Genomic DNA, 18,117 nt, shown 5'->3' with positions numbered 1-18,117 from the left:
CTGTAAAGATTTACAGCCTCAGAAACCCTGTACAGAGTCGCTATGAGTCAGAACCGATCCCATGGCACATAACCACCACCACCACCATACTGACCCCAGCATGGCAGTGCTTGCATTTCCTTTAACAGGTACTGGATGGCACTATAATAGGTGTGAATGTGTATTGGATAGTGAAGTCTAATCTCTGACTGGGCGTACTCTAGGAGATTCCCTTTGTTTATTGTATATATATATATATATATAAATGTTGAATATAGAAGTCAGTATTTTGGGGACAGGCTAGCACAGAAGAAGAATGGAGAAGCATTTGAGGGCATTCTTTGTGGTTTTGTGGCTTCATTTTTTTTAAGTTAGTGGAGAGTTTTAGTGAGATCGACATAGAAAGTCCAAGGAACATTTTCCTTTGGTCTTGGGGTGAAGCTGTAGTGAATTTGGTAGGAGGAGAGAAGAAATATAGGTCACTTTCTAGTTTATTTGGAATTCATTGTGGGGAGTAAAGAAAGACTACAAGTGGGAATAACTAAGACTGGATAACTGATCTCTTGAATCTCCCATTGTTTTCTGTATAGGGGTGAGTGGCAACATTCAAGTGGAGCAGAGTCCTTCACCAATGATGGTCCTGGAGGGAGAGAAATGCATACTATTCAGTGATTACCTTTAACAACTTAAGATGGTACAAACAGGATTTGGGCAGAGGTCTTGTTTCCCTGATAATCATGATGTATGATGAGAGTCAAAAGTCAAATGGGAAGTACACAGGAACTCTGGATATAAATGCCCTGTACAGCTCCTTGTATCTCCCAACCTCCCACCTCAGTGATTCAGTCTCCTACATCTGTTCAGTGGGTGCACCATGCTACTCAGCACTTGCAGCGTGTGCCCAAACCTACAAGTAGAAGTTATTAAAGAGATTTAGGACATTATTATTATATGGAGTCCTGATGTAGTGCTGTGGGTTAATGTGCTGGACTGCAAAGGCAGTTTGAATAGCAAGGTCAGCAGTTTAAGCTCATTAGCCTTTCTGGTAGCATAGTGGTTACGAATCGGGCTGCGAACCACAAAGTCAGCAGTTCGAAACTACCAGCTGTTTCGTGGGAGAAAGATGAGGCTTTTTCTGTTCCCATAAAGATTTACAGCCTCAGAAACCCTGTATAGGGTCGCTATGAGTCGGAACCCACTCCACGGCACATAACAACAACAACAGCCTTTCCTTGGAAACCCTTTACCAGGTCACTTTGAGTCAGAACTGACTTGACAGCGGCACTTAACAATAACAACATGCTGCATGTAATTCCGTAAGTGAGCTAGTACTTCTCTGTCAACATACATGCAATTTGGATTTGAGCTTGATCCTAAATGTCTATATAACATTAAAAAAAAAATCCTCACCTATATTGTAAAGCTAACTGCTACATCTGGTTGCTCTCAAGGGAAAGACTGCTATGTTGTATTACTGCAACTGAAAATAGATGATAAGTTTGGTTAGAAGGGGGAGAGCAGCTCTGTCTGGGGCCCAGTAACCCAAAGAATGTTGACTGAGTGGAAGAACAAAAGCTTGATGCTGATGATGGCAATAGTTACTAGCTTTTCTTATCGTTAACAGCTTTTAAACCCTTATCCCATAGCTAGTCAAGGTTTTACCATAAAATTCTCAGACAGCATTCTGTGAAGAGAGATCTGAGTTGTCAATTCAGCCATGCTTCATAGTAAGGCACCTGGGAGACTGCACTAACTCTTTTATCACCATCCACAACTATTTGCTTGGAGGATGGCTCTACTCTTCTGCCAACAGGAACTTGATAGGGACAGGCACTCTAAAGAATTAGGACAATTGTCTCAAGAGCTTCAACTATCAGTGTTCTAGAGAGACACTTAGGGGCAGAATGTTTTATATAATATTGGACTGGACACTGGCTTGCAAAATTAACTGTGAAATTCCTTTCCTGGGCAATCAGAGAAATTTAAATATGATTTGAGAATTAAATGAAATACAATTTTATTTAAGAGGCAGACATCATCAATTGAGGAAATCAGGAAGTACATATACTGTTTATCTCAAATGGTAATGGTGGGAATATGATCTTTTTATTGTTCTATCTTTCCTTATCTGTATTTCTAATTTTCTAAAGTACACAGGCTCTGTTGTTGTTGTTAAGTGACGTCGAGTCAGTTCCGACCCATAGCGACCCTGTACAGGGTTTCCGAGGGTGTAAATCTTTACGGGAGTAGAAAGCCTCATCTTTCTCCCGCGGAGCAGCTGGTAGTTTCGAAACGCTGACCTTAAGGTTCACAGCCCGATTTGTAACCACTATGCTACACAGGCTCTACTTCTGTCAAAATAAAGGTTATTAAAAATCTAAAAGTATCTCATACGAAACAATTTGAAAGCATGAGTCTGTTATGTCATCATCAACTCACACAGAGAGAAAGAAATTTAGGGATGATTACACATACAGAATTTTATTTGTTATCATTTGGATCATAAATGCAATTTAACTGATGAATAAATGAACCTAGTATCTGTATTGTTCCTTGCAATTAGTCTGGACATAACTCAAGCTCCAATACTTCAAAAATGATTTGAAGCCTGGAGCTAAAAAATAAGCCTAGATATGTTCATAAACAAGGTACTTCTTTCTCTCATGCAGGTCCTTTCAAATGTTTAGAGTGAAGAATTTTATGTTCAGATTCCTTCTGCAGGCAGACTTGTATGTTATTCATTCATTAAAAATATGACTGTACACGTAAAATATGCCACAAATATGTCAAGATTTAAGTACAATAAGAGTAGACATTACCTTTTTTCTACTGAGATATTAAATTAAAATTTAATTTCAGTTCACTTTTTTTACTAGAGTCTCATATCCAAGAAAATTCACTTGCAGGAAGTTCATTAGCTCCCTTTTCAGGAACATTGTGCTTCTACCTATGCTTTCCAATTCCTAAGAACATGACATCAGATGTAAGATGATTCTCCAGGAATCTTGGTTCTGTACCTGAATCACTGCAAAGGACATGCAACTTACAGTGGAAATGGAAATCCATCCCTTCTTTTTCTAGGAAAGGAGATCAGGCCTCTGTAGGCCATGACCTCTGCTCTTCTTGAGTGACAAGAATCCCTCCACTGCTAGTTGAGAAGTAGATCAGAAAATTCTGAGTTGTAATTTTTTTCATTATGCTGAATGAAACTATCAGAAAAAGTTTATAAATTAATTGAAGAACAAGAGACAATACATGAAAATATTATCAATAAGTAAAAGCTAAAGTATGTAAAATGAATAGTACATTAAAGTTATTCTCTGAGAGCTCACTGTGACACAAAGAAGACAAAGGTGAAAATGTAGCTGGGTCTTGAAGAAGGACACATACCAATTGAATTTGTTAGTCATACATTTATTTATTAAACACATAGTAAGTGGCATGTATTTTTATAGTCAAAATGTGGAATAATGAGTCATCCAGACAAAACCAAATTTGTCTATAGCATTCATTTTCTTTTGCAGGAATATCTTTTGTTTGTGCTCCAATAAGGCATTCACTTTGCTTGCTGGATGTTTGTGTGTGGTGACTAAAAGACAGAGGCATTGAAGTCCTGCATCTGTCACTTGATAACTTGTTTGAAGATTGACAAAATTAGTCAAATTTAAGCACCTATACTGTATCATCTATCATAGTAACATGCACTTTGAGACATGAGTGTAAGGATTAAATTTTGTAGTTTATACAAAGTTTGTTGTTGTTGTAAAGTGCCATCGAGTCAGTTCCGACACACAGTGACCCTACATAGGGTTTCTGAGGAGCAGCTGGTGGATTTGAACTACAGCCTTGTGGTTCTGTCCAGTACTGATCCTACAGTGCCAGGCCAGGAGTCCGTATACAAAGTTTAGTACTAAATAAGTTTTCAATAAATGAAGGTTATTACATGTAGAAGAGTCTGATGTGGTGCTGTAAGATAAGCACTGGACTTCTAATTCCAAGATTGGCAAGCTTCCTCGGAAGCTCTATATAGGGTTGCTACGACGCAGAACCAATGTAATGCCACTCAACAGCAGTGTTAGATGTAGATGGGATGAGATAATGGAAATCCCATGTGCATCTAAAGCTTTTTCTTCAGCTTCAGTCTGAACTTGAATATGAGCAATTGATGGTTTATTTCACAGTCTTCCCTGGTCTTGTTTTCACGGATTCCACGATCTCTTTCCACAGATGTAGTCAATTTGATTTCTGTATATTCCAACTGGTTATGTCCATGTATATAGTCATTTCTTACATCATTTAAAAAGGTATTTGCAATGAACAAGTCATTGGTCTTGCAAATTTTATCATGTGATCTCTAGCTTCATTTCTATCACCAACACCATATTTTCCAACAACTGATCCTTCCTCTTTGTTTCCAACTTTCACATTTTCCAATCACCAGTAATTATCAATACATCTTGATATCATGGTTGATCAATTTTAGACTGAAGAAGTTGAAGAATTTCTCAATTGTGCCATCATTTGCTTTATACTCGTTGGTATACTAATTTGAATAACAGTTGTATTAACTGGTCTTTCTTGTAGTTGCATAGATATTACCCTATCACAGACAGCATTATGTTTCAAGATAGATCTTGAAATGTTTGAGATGCACTAATCTAACTGGTGGTGTCTTGGTGTGTCACTCTAGGATAAGCATTGGACTGCTTGCTCCAAGGTCAGTGGTTCATACTAACCTCTTTGGAAACTATATTAGTTCCACTGAGTCAGAATTGATTTGATGGCATACAACAAAAACAATAATCAAACTAATAGCCAGTGATTTTAAAAAATATATAAATCAGAAGCTGTCTCTTTTGCCACAATGATTTTCTATTGTTCTTAAAATAAAACTCACATTCTAGGCTGTGATTTACAAGATTCTATATGATTTGAATTTCATCTGACTCTCCAATTTCAATTCTTAATTTTTTTCTTTCTGAATAACAGTGACACTGGTAGCCTTTTAATTTTCTGAGGTTGTCATTTTCATTTCCACATTTTGTTGTTGTTGTTAAGTGCTGTCAAGTTCGTTCAAACTCATAGCGCTCCTGTATAGGGTTTCTGAGGAGCAGCTGGTGAGCTTGAACCACTGACCTTGTGGTTCAAACCTACCTTGCAGCCCTGTGCATTAATTTAGTTCTACAACTTAAATGGATCTCCCCAAATCTTGGAAGCCTGAGTCATTTTGATTTTTCAGTTTAAATAATCACTAAGTAGAGAAAAAGGAGCCCTGGTGGTGCTGAAGTAAGCACTGGACTGTTAACTACAACTTCAGAAGTTCAAACTCACCAGTTGCTCCCTGGGAAAAGGATGTGGTTTTGTGCTCCCATAAAGGTATGTTGCTGTTAAGTGCCATCGAGTCAGTTCCAATTCATAGCAATCCTGTATAGGGTTTCTGAGGAGTGACTCGTGAGTTTGAACCATCAACCTTGTGGTTTAAATTGACCTTGTAGTCCAGTGCTTTATCCCACGGAGCCACAGTAGGACTCCTGTAAAGGTATACAGCCTTAGAAACCCTATACAGGATCCCTGAGAGTTGGAATCAGCTTGATGGCAGTGGGTGGGTTTATGTAGAGAAAGCCTGTTGCATTCCCCTGATCTTCCTGACCAATGTAGCAATCCACAGTCTTCCTCCTAACTCTTTACCACAATACTATGGTTATGATAATGACCACAATACAGAATTAATTATATTTACATTCATTTGACCACATATTTATTATATCCTGGTGTGGCGCTGTAGGATAAGCGCACAACCACAAGGTCGGTTTGAACCACAAGGTTGGTGGTTCAGACTCACCAGTCACTCCTTGGAACTTGGAAATCCTATACAGGAAGGCTATGAGTTGGAACAGACTCAATGGCCCTTAATAACAACAACAAAAATGCCTCCAATGGAATACAATTTCTATGAGATAAAAGGCGTTTTTTGTTTTGTTCATGGCTTTATCTTTAGTGTTGAGCTAGAGTAGTGGTTGGCACATGATAGTCAATTAAAAAACTGAATGAATGAATGGATTGCTTGGCCTTCCTTTCTCCCTTTCCCCTTCCTCTCATTCTCATGGTAGCAATTTCTTGGTTATGCAGAGCAACTCAGTTCTCTCTTGTTCTTACCCCCAGACTCAGCTCCAGACCTTCCTTTGCTCAGTGACTATGTCAAAGAGTTAGAACCACTCAGAATCTTAGCCTATCTTCACTCAGCTGATTTCACTTTACTGGGGTTAACTCTAGAGCTAACAACTTCATGACAAAGTGGTGGTGATGGTGTGCCATGGAGTCAGTTCCAACTCATAGCGACCCTATAGAGGGTTTCTGAGACTGTAAATCTTTATGGGAGCAGAAAGCCTCATTTTTTCCGGGCTGGTAGTTTCAAACTGCTGACCTTGAGGTGAGCAGCCCAATTTGTAACCATTATGCTAAGGAGCTCTGGTAGCGTAGTGGTTACGAATTGGGCTGCGAACCTTAAGGCTAGCAGTTCGAAACTACCCAGCCGTTCGGTGGGAGAAAGATGAGGCTTTCTGCTCCCGTAAAGATTTACAGCCTCGGAAACCCTGTACAGGGTCGCTATGAGTCGGAACTGACTCGAAGGCACTCAACAACAACAACAATGCTACCAGAGCATCTGAAGTAAAGGAAAGAAGGTAGGAAGGATGGAAGGAAAAGGAAAAAAGGAAGGAATAAAAGACTTTCGGAAGACTGAAAAATGTAAAAGTAATTTCTGATGTCAAATAATTCTGAACACATGTCAGAGTTTTATTTTAAAATTAGAGCAAGAGAAAAAAACTCCTAAATAAATCAATTCAAATAATTGGCCTTGTTAGAGATATTTTATAGGAGACTACATTTTTCTTCTCAAGTCTGGCGAAAGATCATTATTATGGTCTAGTTATCCTGGTTTTGCCTATCTGTATACTTACTAATAGGCTTCTCACAAGATTAATTACCATCTGAGCATGTAACACTGATTTCCCAGAAGGAGTTTTGATTTCATTAAAATATATCAGAAAATTGCTTAAGCATTTTATCAGCAATGATAGTTAATTCCCACATGGGACTGCATTTTATATCCTTCAAGAAAAGTTCATTGCAGACCAGTTTGGGGAAATTTATCTTTCTCAAAAGTAATTTGAGTCTTGATTATAGTGTGTGTAAATGTGGCTGAGAAGGGATGTGTTAGGTCGGGGATTTTATTCTTCTTACAAACTAATAAGTTAGTCTATTACCATTTCATTGATTCCAACAATAAAGGCTCTTGGGTCAGAGACAAAGGACTTTATTACACATGGCACAGCAAACCTCATGAACATCGGCATAATGGCTTCAGTTTCCTTGCCCCCAAGTCTCATAGGAGTGACAGTGCTATATGACACAGGCAGTAGACTCTCACACAGCTGAGGAACATAACTTGGGGGATTTACTGCTTGTATAGCAAGCAATCAACAATTTTATTTTATCAGCAATGATAGTTAATTCCCACATGGGAATCAAAGGCATCTATTACTTCATTCTTCAAGGTTGCTTGCTGTAAGCACAGCCTTGAGAAATGGCCTGGGTAAAGAATAGCCAAGGCCTTGCTTGTGTTATTGATTCTCCCAGAAAGCTATGTAGGAGCACAAAAGACTCATGTTGGAGGATTGTGTTCCAATAATATCCATCCCACGGCCCTGTCTTAGTTTCTAGACATTTTCACAGGAGTCTGCCCCTGCACCAGCCACTCTGATTAAACCCGCTGGCAGAGGCCGAGACTAAATCCATTCTACTGGTTTCAAACATTTAATTAAAGCTATTATCAGGAGGGCTCCGAGTGGCAGAATGAGACCAACTTGCAGCATTAACCTCAAGTATGCCTCCTGTGTTCTATTCATCCGGCTGTGAATGTGTCCTGGAGTGTAGAAAGACAGGATGTAGATCATTAACCACTATGACTCACACAAGGAAGTTTAGACTGACATGCTAATTTTTGGTTAAATTGCTGCTAACTAAAAGGAGCAATTTGTTGTTAAGTGCTGTGGAGTCGGTTTCAGCTCACAGCAATCCTGTATAGGGTTTCCCAGGAGCAGCTGATGAGCTTGAATTGCTAACCGTGCAGTTTAAATCGATCTTGCAGTCCAGCGCATTAACCCACAGCACTACAACCAGGACTCCACTATAAAATTTGTTGTTGTTGTTAAGTGTCATTGAGTCTGTCTCCACCTATCGCAACCCTGTATAGTGTTCCCAAGGAGCATCTGGTGAGCTTGAACTTCTGACCTTGCGATTTAAACTGACCTTGTAGTCCAGTGCATTAACCCACAGTGCCATATCAGGACTGTGCACCCTATTACTCATCTCCTATTCAGACCCCAACTTTTTGTCTAGGTGGGTCAGGAACAAAAGGAAGAGGCCATTGTTATGACCTTTACAGAGATCTCTGGTAGCGTAGTGGTTACGAATCAGGCTGCGAACCGCAAGGTCAGCAGTTTGAAACTACCAGCGGTCCCGCTGGAGAAAGATGAGGCGTTCTGCTCCTGTAAAGATTTACAGCCTCGGAAACCCTGTGCAGGTTCGACTCCACGGCACTTAACAACAACAGAGATCCTTAGTCCTTGTGGTTTTACAAGCTTTTAAGACCCTGAATTGTTATCTCAAATGTAATTTAATAATCCAATCCTGAGGTATTTGGATATGTCTAGAAATCTTCATAACTGTGCCACCTATCTGCTTTATATTACGAATTCTGAATATATATGTAGCACACACAAACATGTATATACATGCTAAACGTCCACTCTTTAAAAAAAAATAGTTTAATGTATTTTAATAGCAAATTTACAGGAACAGCATAGAAGACAGACAACATTAAAAACGTGCTTGTATGTAGGACAACTCAGAAAAATATATAGTGAATGAATGGAATCGACCATATGATAAAAATGTTATGAACACCATTTAGTTGCCTTCAATAAGAAGTTTGTTTTAAAAATCCAAATGCTGGCATTATCCAGAAAAGTTTAACAGGTTTATTTATAATTGTTATAAAGTTGAACTGTTGAAACTTATTCAAAATATTGACTTGCATTAATGCTTTATGTCCCTGCATTTATATTAAAAATTCACATAAATGAAAATGGAAAAACTGTCAATACCTGATTTCTGTACCCTATTTTTCCATTTGCAATCATATGGGGTAACCTTCGACCCCATGGTGGTGGTGGTGGGGTAAGGAAGAAGAGGGGAATCTAAGATTCAGAACTACCAGTAATAGGAAGAAGAGAATTTGAATTAATTTATTTAAAGAATGAAATATTTCCCATCATAGTACACTCTTATACACATGCTCTCCACGTTTGCACGCATGCTAGCTGGATGTCTTTTGACAGAACTGTTAAACATTTGGCATGGCCTCATAGGCCTCACTTGCCTCCTGCAAAGCTGCACTCTGGGAGCACAGATCTGGTTTGAAGTCCTGAGCAATGTCTCGCACCAGACCCTGGAATGGAAGTTTGCGAATCAGAAGTTTGGAGGACTTTCGATATCTAATTTCAAGAAGCGCCACAGTACCAGGCCTGTAGCGATAAGGTTTCTACACTTCTCCAGGAGAGGACACACTCTTGCGTGCGGCATTTGTAGGCAGTCACTTTCTGGGTGGTTTTCCACCAGTGGGTTTGCCTGCATTTGGCTGTGTGAACCATGGTATAGAGACCTCCTCATTTATTCCCCTTACGTATCAGCTGAAGCTCGGCAAGCTGGAGGTGAAGTTCATATTAGAGAAAGGTGGGGCAGCAGCCGTGAACGCAGTAGAAAGATTTAAACTTCCACTCTTGTCAGGAGATAACGAGGCACCCCAAACACCCTCCAGAGTGGTGTCAGAGAAGTTGGAGTGGGGGTGTCTGCTGGGTAGACCACTACTCTCCACAGTAGAACGCCTGGATGCCTTCTTAGTGAACGGGAACAAGGCACCCCTCTCCCAACTGGAGTTGTGTTAGGAGGTCTTGTAGATAGTCAGAACTTCCACTACAGCTGAGTAGTAGCAAGACTACCCCATACTGCTCCATGGAGGTCACCTGGGGAGAATGAAAAGCTAGCCCTTTACCTCTCAGTCAACGTGGCATAGCAGAAGCCTAGTAGGAAGTCTGAAGTTCTCACCCACACAGCAGTAATGAAACCATAAGCTAAAACAATATTTACATAATATTCATCACTGGTATAAAATAGAACGAAGAATGTCCAACTCTTCCAATCTCTGGCCTTGTTTTAAAAAACGATTTCTTTCGTTGTGTGCTATAGTCACGTTTGTTCAGTTAGATTTAGACTACTCTGTTTTGAGCTCTGGTAGCGTAGTGGTTATGAATCGGGCTGCGAAACTTGAGGTCAGCAGTTCGAAACTACCAGCTGTTCCACGGGAGAAAGATGAGGCGTTCTGCTTCCGTAAAGATTTACAGCCTCGGAAACCCTGTACAGGGTCGCTATTAGTCGGTTCCGACTCCACGGCACATAACCAGCACCACCATTCTGTTTTGGAAGGATTCTTTTTAGCTGGAAGAGATTTATTTAAAAATCAAAAATGAGAAAGAGTGTAAGGTGTGCTTGGTTTGACATACAGAGGAACTATGAAGGATGACATGCTCCTTGAATTCTAGGAATTCACCCACGTTTCTATATTGAATAATTCATGCCTGATTCTTCAGTGCAGGAGGGTGGTTATTTGAATTAACTACTCTTGCTCAGACAATAGTTGCCATTTATTGTAAAACACACAGACATGTTACTTGGACCATATCTTTCACAAAACTTTAATTTAACCAGTCAGAGTATTACTTTCACCAGTTCATATAACATATTTGCATTTTCGTTATTTCTTTGGTAGATGTCATGCATGAGTCACAAGATGGCAGTATTTTCTCAGAGACCTCTAAGGAAAGTTTCAAGTGTTCCTGTGTATGTGTGTGTATGTCTGTACACTAGAGAGAATGCAGCACACACACACACACACACACACACAGTTGGAGCTATGTGGGGAGAGGGTGGGGCTTGGCAGTGCAGTAGAGTGGCAAAAAGAGTGTCTTTTTCTAATTGGTTGTAGGGTTTTTTTGGTTTTTTTTTTTACAACTTCTAAAGCAGAAGAGTTCTGCTAAATTCATTTCTTTAGGATTTAAAATTTAAATCTTCAGTGAATCAGGGAAGAGCAGAATGATGAGATCTTCTGGGGTTTTATTAACGATCCTATGTCTCCAGCTAAGCTGTGAGTTTGAGGCATATCTTGACTATGGAAAAAAAAAAAAAGAATAAGAGTATTTGGAAATATTTCCTACTCTTGACCTATGGGAAGAAATATGATCCACTCTCTGACAACTAAATTGAAGGTCCTATGTGCAGGGGTGGTGGGAGACGTGTGAAAACATAATTTAATTCTAAACAGTAAGCATCTACTTCGCAATCTTCTGTGTCTGACCATTGTCTTTTTATACAGGGGTGTTGGGTCAACAGAAGAAGGTGGAGCAACATCCTGGATCCTTGAGTATTCCAGAGGGAGCCACAGTCCACATCAACTGCACATATGAAGATCGTGCTTCTCAGTATTTCTCATGGTACAGACAGTATTCTGGGAAAGGTCTTGAGTTACTGATATTCATATACTCCAACAGCATCAAAAAGGAAGGCAGATTTACAGCACAGCTTAATAAAGGCAGCCAATATGTGTCCTTGCTCATCACAGACTCCCAGCTCGACGACTCAGCTACCTACCTCTGTGCAGTGAGCCCACAGTACACCCTAGCCACCTGCAGCCCATACCCAAACTTACATCTGGGGTTCCAGAAATGTCTGACACAGAATTTAGACTATACAACATGTAAATTTTATTTGTTGCCTAGATGCAAGTAGAAATGAAAATTACAGTATATAGAGTGTGAATCATTAGTGAAGTATTTTCATTATTCTGAAAATAATTTACCTTAAAGGGAAATTAAGGACCAAATATTGTTCTGAATGAATGATTACAATATTGTCCAACCTTCTTTCCGCTCCTATTTTAAACTACAACTTTATTCAGTGGATTGGGTTTTCCAGGGAGGCACATCTTTACAGGAGTAGAATGACTCCTCTTTCTCCATCCTAATGGACCCTAACGTCTGACTTTATTTTAATAGCCCAATGAGCAACCCAAGATGGTGGTGGTGGTGGTGTGCTGTGGTTCCAACGGTTCCAACTCATAGCAACCCTGAATAGGGCTTCTGAGGCTGTAAATCTTTACAGAAGCAGAAAGCCTCTTCTTTCTCCTGCGAATAGGCTGGTGTTTCGAACTTCTGACTCATAACTACTATGCTACTAGAGCTACTTTTATAAATAATAGGAATATATTTTAATAAGGTAACTGAGTTATTTCCTCACAGTTCCATGTACACTTTGCTTTTTCTCCATGTAATTATCAAGGTGTTTGACATTCATTTCTTTAGGAAAGTAACGGCAAAACAGAAATGAAAAGAGAGAAAGAAAGATATCATAAATTACTTAGAAATGTCATACATTATTTTTAATTAAAGATCTTCTACTTTACCTCCACATTCAGCTGCAACTCCACTCTTGGATTAGATAAAGATATATTTTATGGGTAGATAGAAGGACTAGAATAACAGGGTGAGATCTGGGAGAGACAAAAACCCCTACATATTTACAGAGATTCTCTCTTCCTATTTTTAGGTACAGGCTGATTAGAATTCATGATTCTTGGCTTGAGCCTTGTAAGAGAGTAGATTGATTCCTGTGTACTTGGTTATGGAATGGAGATAGTTGGGGCATTAATCTGTAGAATATCCTGTAGTCCCAGTGAGGCATAGGAACACATAATCATTGTGGGGTGCCCTGTAAAGGAGTCCTAAGTAAGTATCTAAAAAGTTTCTGACACCAAGGAGCTTTGTTATGGGAAGTGAAGGTCTGCATGAATCAATTACTGAAGACCGTATGATATTGAGATATTTTAGCAAATGCTGGAGAGTAGGAAACACCAAAAATCATTATGAATGCCCAACAACCCTGACTACTCTTCACCAGGCAGTTGCCCTGCAACTTATGTGTGAGTCCTGAATAAAATGTTTTGGAGTATGAATGAAATGGGGATTTGTCATGGATATTAGTTGATTACATGAAAAAAATTAACACATTTATTGTAAAACTGAACTTGTGATCTGTTGGTCATGACATTGTTATATTTATTGTTGTTGTTAAGTTCTGTCAAGTCGGTTCTGAATCATAGCAACCCTGTACAGAGTTATCTTGTTTTTTAACCCTTTAGACCAATTTATTTTATATCCATTTAAAATATATCCAACAAAGCACAATGAAGTTTACTGCTGGGGCAGATATACATAACTCAAGGTCTTTGCAGCCCATCGTGTCCACTGAATAACAACTTTGCTGCTGAAATGTCTTTAAACTTACCAAACTAAAACAAAAGGCTGAATGATACAAAAGGAGGAGTATTTTGGTGTAGTCCGTACTGTCAATTGACTTTTTAAACAAAGGAAACACATCTGTTTTCCCCCAGACCAGTAAATAAGCAAGAGCTACATGCAGCTGTGTATTAAGACATTTTTCAAGTCTTCCCAATGCATCCAGATGGGGATGGGAAAGGAGAGAAAATTGATAGAAAAACATTGCTATAGACACCAAAACAAACAATACATTTAGATAATAATAATAATAATAATAATAAAAGGCAAGAGGCAGGCAGCATTTCGGCAGCAAAGTGCTCAATAAAAAGTATATTGTAGTGGGTAATACATGAAAAGATAGGGTAAGAAGAGGGCAAGAAAATGGGTCAGCAGGATGGGTGGAGGGCTCAAATAAAATATGGCGTCATTGTTCTGGGAGGAATAACACATTCTGAGTCTGGAACTGCTTGGAATAACTCTGGTTCTCTTGTATTCACATCTTTGAAAACCATGATGGAGGCAGTATTTCCACAATGACAGCAGTAATTAGGAGCAGACCATACTGTTAGCAGCTTCTCATCAAATGTAAATGTATAGCCTTCATGTACTAGTTGGTGTGCTCTGCAGATGAGTTTTAAGTTGTTCATATGGACAAACTCATTTGTGACCTTCGCTCCAAAAAGCCAGCCTGCCCCTCCGGGATGGATTGCGCACGCATCCCAATCTTCAGGATTTGACCAAACCAGGTCACAAAATGCTCCTTTATGAGGAATTTCCTGATTCCGTTCAATTGTTTGAATTTGATCTAGTGTTTTGATATCAGGAGATAAAGTACCATGAACACACAAAATCTGTTCATCTATTGAAGTTGCTACTGTGAGCATGTCAAAAGCTCTGGTACAGTTTCCCCAAGCATTAGCATTTCCATATTTGGTTTGGCACTCATCATAAAAGCCATGCACCCGTGTTATCTGTCTACTCATGATTTCCTCATAAGAATGTAATATGATCAGGCCATTTATCCTTTAGTGCAAGAAGGTTTGTGAAGGTCTTCAAACTTTAGTAACCTCTGTCTACAAAGTCACCCATGAATATGTAGTTTGTGTCAGGAACCTGACCTCCAGTTCTGAATAGTTCACAAAGGTCATAAAACTGTCCACGTACGTCTCCACACACTCTTGCTGGTGTAGATATGGGCTAAACATTTGATTCTTCCAAGAGAAGGTCACAAACATAGACAAATAGCCGCTCCTTTAGAAAACCAAGAAGATGAAGTCTTGAGTTAAAACAAGATTGTGAACCGATGTTCTCCCATGTAAACTATCACTCAATTCACAATAAACACTTAAAAAAAAAGGAAACACTGTTAGTGCTCAGAGTCCTGAGGCAGCCTTAGGACCAGACGGGGCGACTCCAGGGCAAGGGTCACGACTTCCCTCTGGATTACTGCTTGAGGGAACCAGGACAGCATTCTAGGGATCCAGGCTCCCCGGTTTTCCGCTTGACTCCAGGTGGGACCCGGTACCTTTGCACCACACTGGGTCCTCCACAGCTACAAGATGGGATACTCGGCGGGGGTACCCCTGTATAGAGTTCTCAATGATAAATTTGAACCACTGACCTTGCAGTGCAGTTCCTATCCTACAGCACCACACCAGGACTACATTATGTAGTTTTTTGTTGCTTATCCTACGGTGCCATACCAGAAAACGTGAGAAAACGTGAAAATAGGATTTGAAATTTCTATTTAGTTTTGCTCACAAAGTCCATAACTAAAAGGATGAAACTCAATCAAGTTTTGCTGCAAATTCTCAATCTGGAAACGGAAAACTCTGCACAAATATTTCCAAATTATGGAAGGAAAATTTGTAAAGACAAAGAGGAAGAGCAAGTTATTGTGCTAGACTCAGGCTACTAAAATTCTGCTTCTAATATTATTGTGTGCTGCTTTTTGCAAAGAACCAGAGCTGTAGTGTGGATTTGAAGATCTGTTAATGTTACAGTTGGACCATTGGATCGTATACTAGAGTATTATATAAATGTCTTGATTAATTTCAGATTTAAATGAGATAACATGTCTTAAATTGAGTTTCTTAAAAGCAGAGACTAAATTGAGGATTTGTCTGCCTATATTTTACTGAGCTAAACTTTCTTCATGACCTACATGCAGTTTTCTTCTCTTTATTCTGTAGCTCTCTGCAGTTTGACCCAAGATTTGTATCTGGCTTTCCAAAAAGATACTTCATTTGACCCCTCTGGCCATAGACTGGCTGCTGGCCACACACAGAAGCTCCTTTGCTAAGGACAACAGATTAGACCCACATTCAAGCTACCATCTTTCTAGGTCCCTTTTCTCCTAGGTCAAGTGATTGCTCCTTTGTTTATGACCTGATTTTTATTCTTGAAGAACTTAAATTTGGAAAGGTCACTTCCTGGTGTGGGTAACAGTTCCTAATAGGTTAGAATTAATGGTGATCAGTGATAAATGTGATTTGGAAATGTTTAAAAATTTCATTAGTATACCTGTGCAGAAGTTGGAATTTCTGCGCAGTGTGATATATGTTTTCTGATTCATGTCTTTGTGATATTTAGAATTTCTATTCTGTTTAATTGAGTTTTCTATCTAAGCCTTTAAAGTAACCTATTTTTACAGTTAATATGTCGTTACACTTAGTTTGAAACACTGATGAAGATCAAAGACTATGGTCTTTAATATGGATTGTTGTTGATGTTTGGTGACTTTGAGTCAGTACTGAATCATAGCAACCCTATGCACAACAGAATGACACTCTGCCCAATCCTGCACTGACCTCACAATCGTTGCGATGCTTTTACTCATTGCTTCTGCCAATCCATCTCATTGGGGTTGATTCTACTATGGATTACACCTCAACGAAAGAAAACAAGAGTCCTCACAATTGATCAAATAAACAATATCATGATAATCAGAGAAAATATTGAAGTTGTTAAAGATTGAAGTTACTAAAGGTTTTCATTTATTATTTCATCTATAATCAATGCCCATAGAACCAGCAATCAAGAAATCAAATTATTTATTTCATTGGACAAATTTATTACAAAAGATCTCTTTAAAACTTTAAAACGCAAAGATGGCACTTTGAGGATTTAGGCATATTTAGCTCAAGACTTGGTATTTTCAATTACTTTGTGTGTATGTGAAAGCAGGACAATGAATAGGGAAGACTGAAGAGGAATTGATACAGTAGGATAGTGGTGTTGATGAAAGACCGTGAATATACAATGGGCTTCAAGAAGAATAAATGTCTATCTTGGAAGAAGTACAGCCAATACGCTCTTTAGAAGCGAGGATGTTGAGACTTCATCTTTGTACTCTGGACTTGTTATCAGGAGGTACTAGTCCCTGGAGAAGGCTATCATGCTTGGTAAAGTAGAGGGTCAGCAATAAAAGAAGACCCTCAATGAAATGGATTGACACATTGGCTGCAACAAGGCTCATATGGGACCGAGTAGCATTTTGCTCTGTTGTGCTTAGCCTTACTATAAGTCTGTATTGCCTGGACAACATCTAACAACAAAAACACTTGGACTCCTTAACTGGGGAGAAAATCCCTCTTCATCCCTATTTTTGAAAATTTGTAAGATCCTGGCATGGTGCTGTAGGAAAAGCACTGGACTGCAAAGTCGTTTGTATTTCAAGGTCAGTGGTTCAAACTCACCAGCCACTCCTCAGAAACCCGATACAGAGTGACTATGAGTTGGAACTGACTTGGCAGCACGTAACAACAGCAGCAACAAGATCCACTAAACCTCAAATTACCTGTCGTATCCGATTTGGCCCCTAGAGGATAATGCTACACAAATTATACTTGGTAAAAAGGGGAACTAGGAGCAGAAAGTAACCAAGCCCTTTGAAGAAGAGTTTTCTGCTTACCGCGCTGGGTAATCTAACCCATCACTCTTTCAGAGTGTAATTGTGGCTGGGTTGTTTTCAGAAAAAAACTTCCAGAAAAGGGCCTCCTGCTTCCCCACAGTTCAGACATGAAGCTCACCCTCATCTTTGTGCTTGTGATGATCTCCACACTTGGTGAGTAAAGTTTCATTTTATTCCATCTTCTGAGAGGTTTATAAGCTAGAATCAGTTTAGGAAAATAGTATTCTCAGTTTTTAAGACTTTCCCTGATCCAGAACTTATGTTACAGGAGGAATAAGAGCCCAGACAGTGACTCAGCCTGAAGACCACATATTTGTCTTTGAAGGGGCCACAGTGCAAATAAAGTGCAACTACTCATATTCTGGGAGTCCTGTTCTCTCTTGGTATGTTCAGTATCCCAAGAAAAGACTCCAGTTACTTCTGAGACACACCTCAAGAGAAACCATCAAAGGTTTCACAGCAGATCTTGACAAGGGCAAGATGTCTTTTCATCTGAAGAAACCATCAGCTGAAGAGGAAGACTCAGCCATGTATTACTGTGCTTTGAGTGACACAGTGACTTGTTTTGCATAAAAGCAGAATACAAACCCTCTAGGAGGTACAAAAAATATTTTTGTAAGTTATCTATTTGGTCACAGTGGGGCAGCCCTTCCTATCAACTTAACACTGAGTTACTTCTTAGATAGAATACAAGGGGGGCATCAAAAAGTTCAAGGAAAAGTGGAATTAAAAGTTGATTAAAAGTAAATTCCCCACCATTTGTCTGTCAGTTTG

At 39.3% G+C, this 18,117-nt stretch overlaps 1 pseudogene and 1 gene segment (V, D, J or C); one reads left to right on the top strand and one right to left on the bottom strand.

The window, feature by feature from the left end:
• Positions 1 to 13,837: 13,837 nt before the first annotated feature.
• On the bottom strand, positions 13,838 to 16,269 carry LOC102823149 (annotated as a pseudogene).
• Positions 16,270 to 17,450: 1,181 nt separating this feature from the next.
• On the top strand, positions 17,451 to 17,916 carry LOC102822775. The segment is given in 2 exon segments: positions 17,451 to 17,496; positions 17,612 to 17,916. Coding segments are annotated over 2 exon segments (351 nt in total).
• The last annotated feature ends 201 nt before the right edge of the window (positions 17,917 to 18,117 follow it).

The sequence above is a fragment of the Chrysochloris asiatica genome, unplaced genomic scaffold (assembly GCF_000296735.1).
Source record: "Chrysochloris asiatica unplaced genomic scaffold, ChrAsi1.0 scaffold00017, whole genome shotgun sequence".
Taxonomy (NCBI): domain Eukaryota; kingdom Metazoa; phylum Chordata; class Mammalia; order Afrosoricida; family Chrysochloridae; genus Chrysochloris; species Chrysochloris asiatica.
The sequence above is the reverse complement of the archived record's forward strand: the minus strand, read 5'-3'. Positions and strand labels throughout refer to the sequence as shown.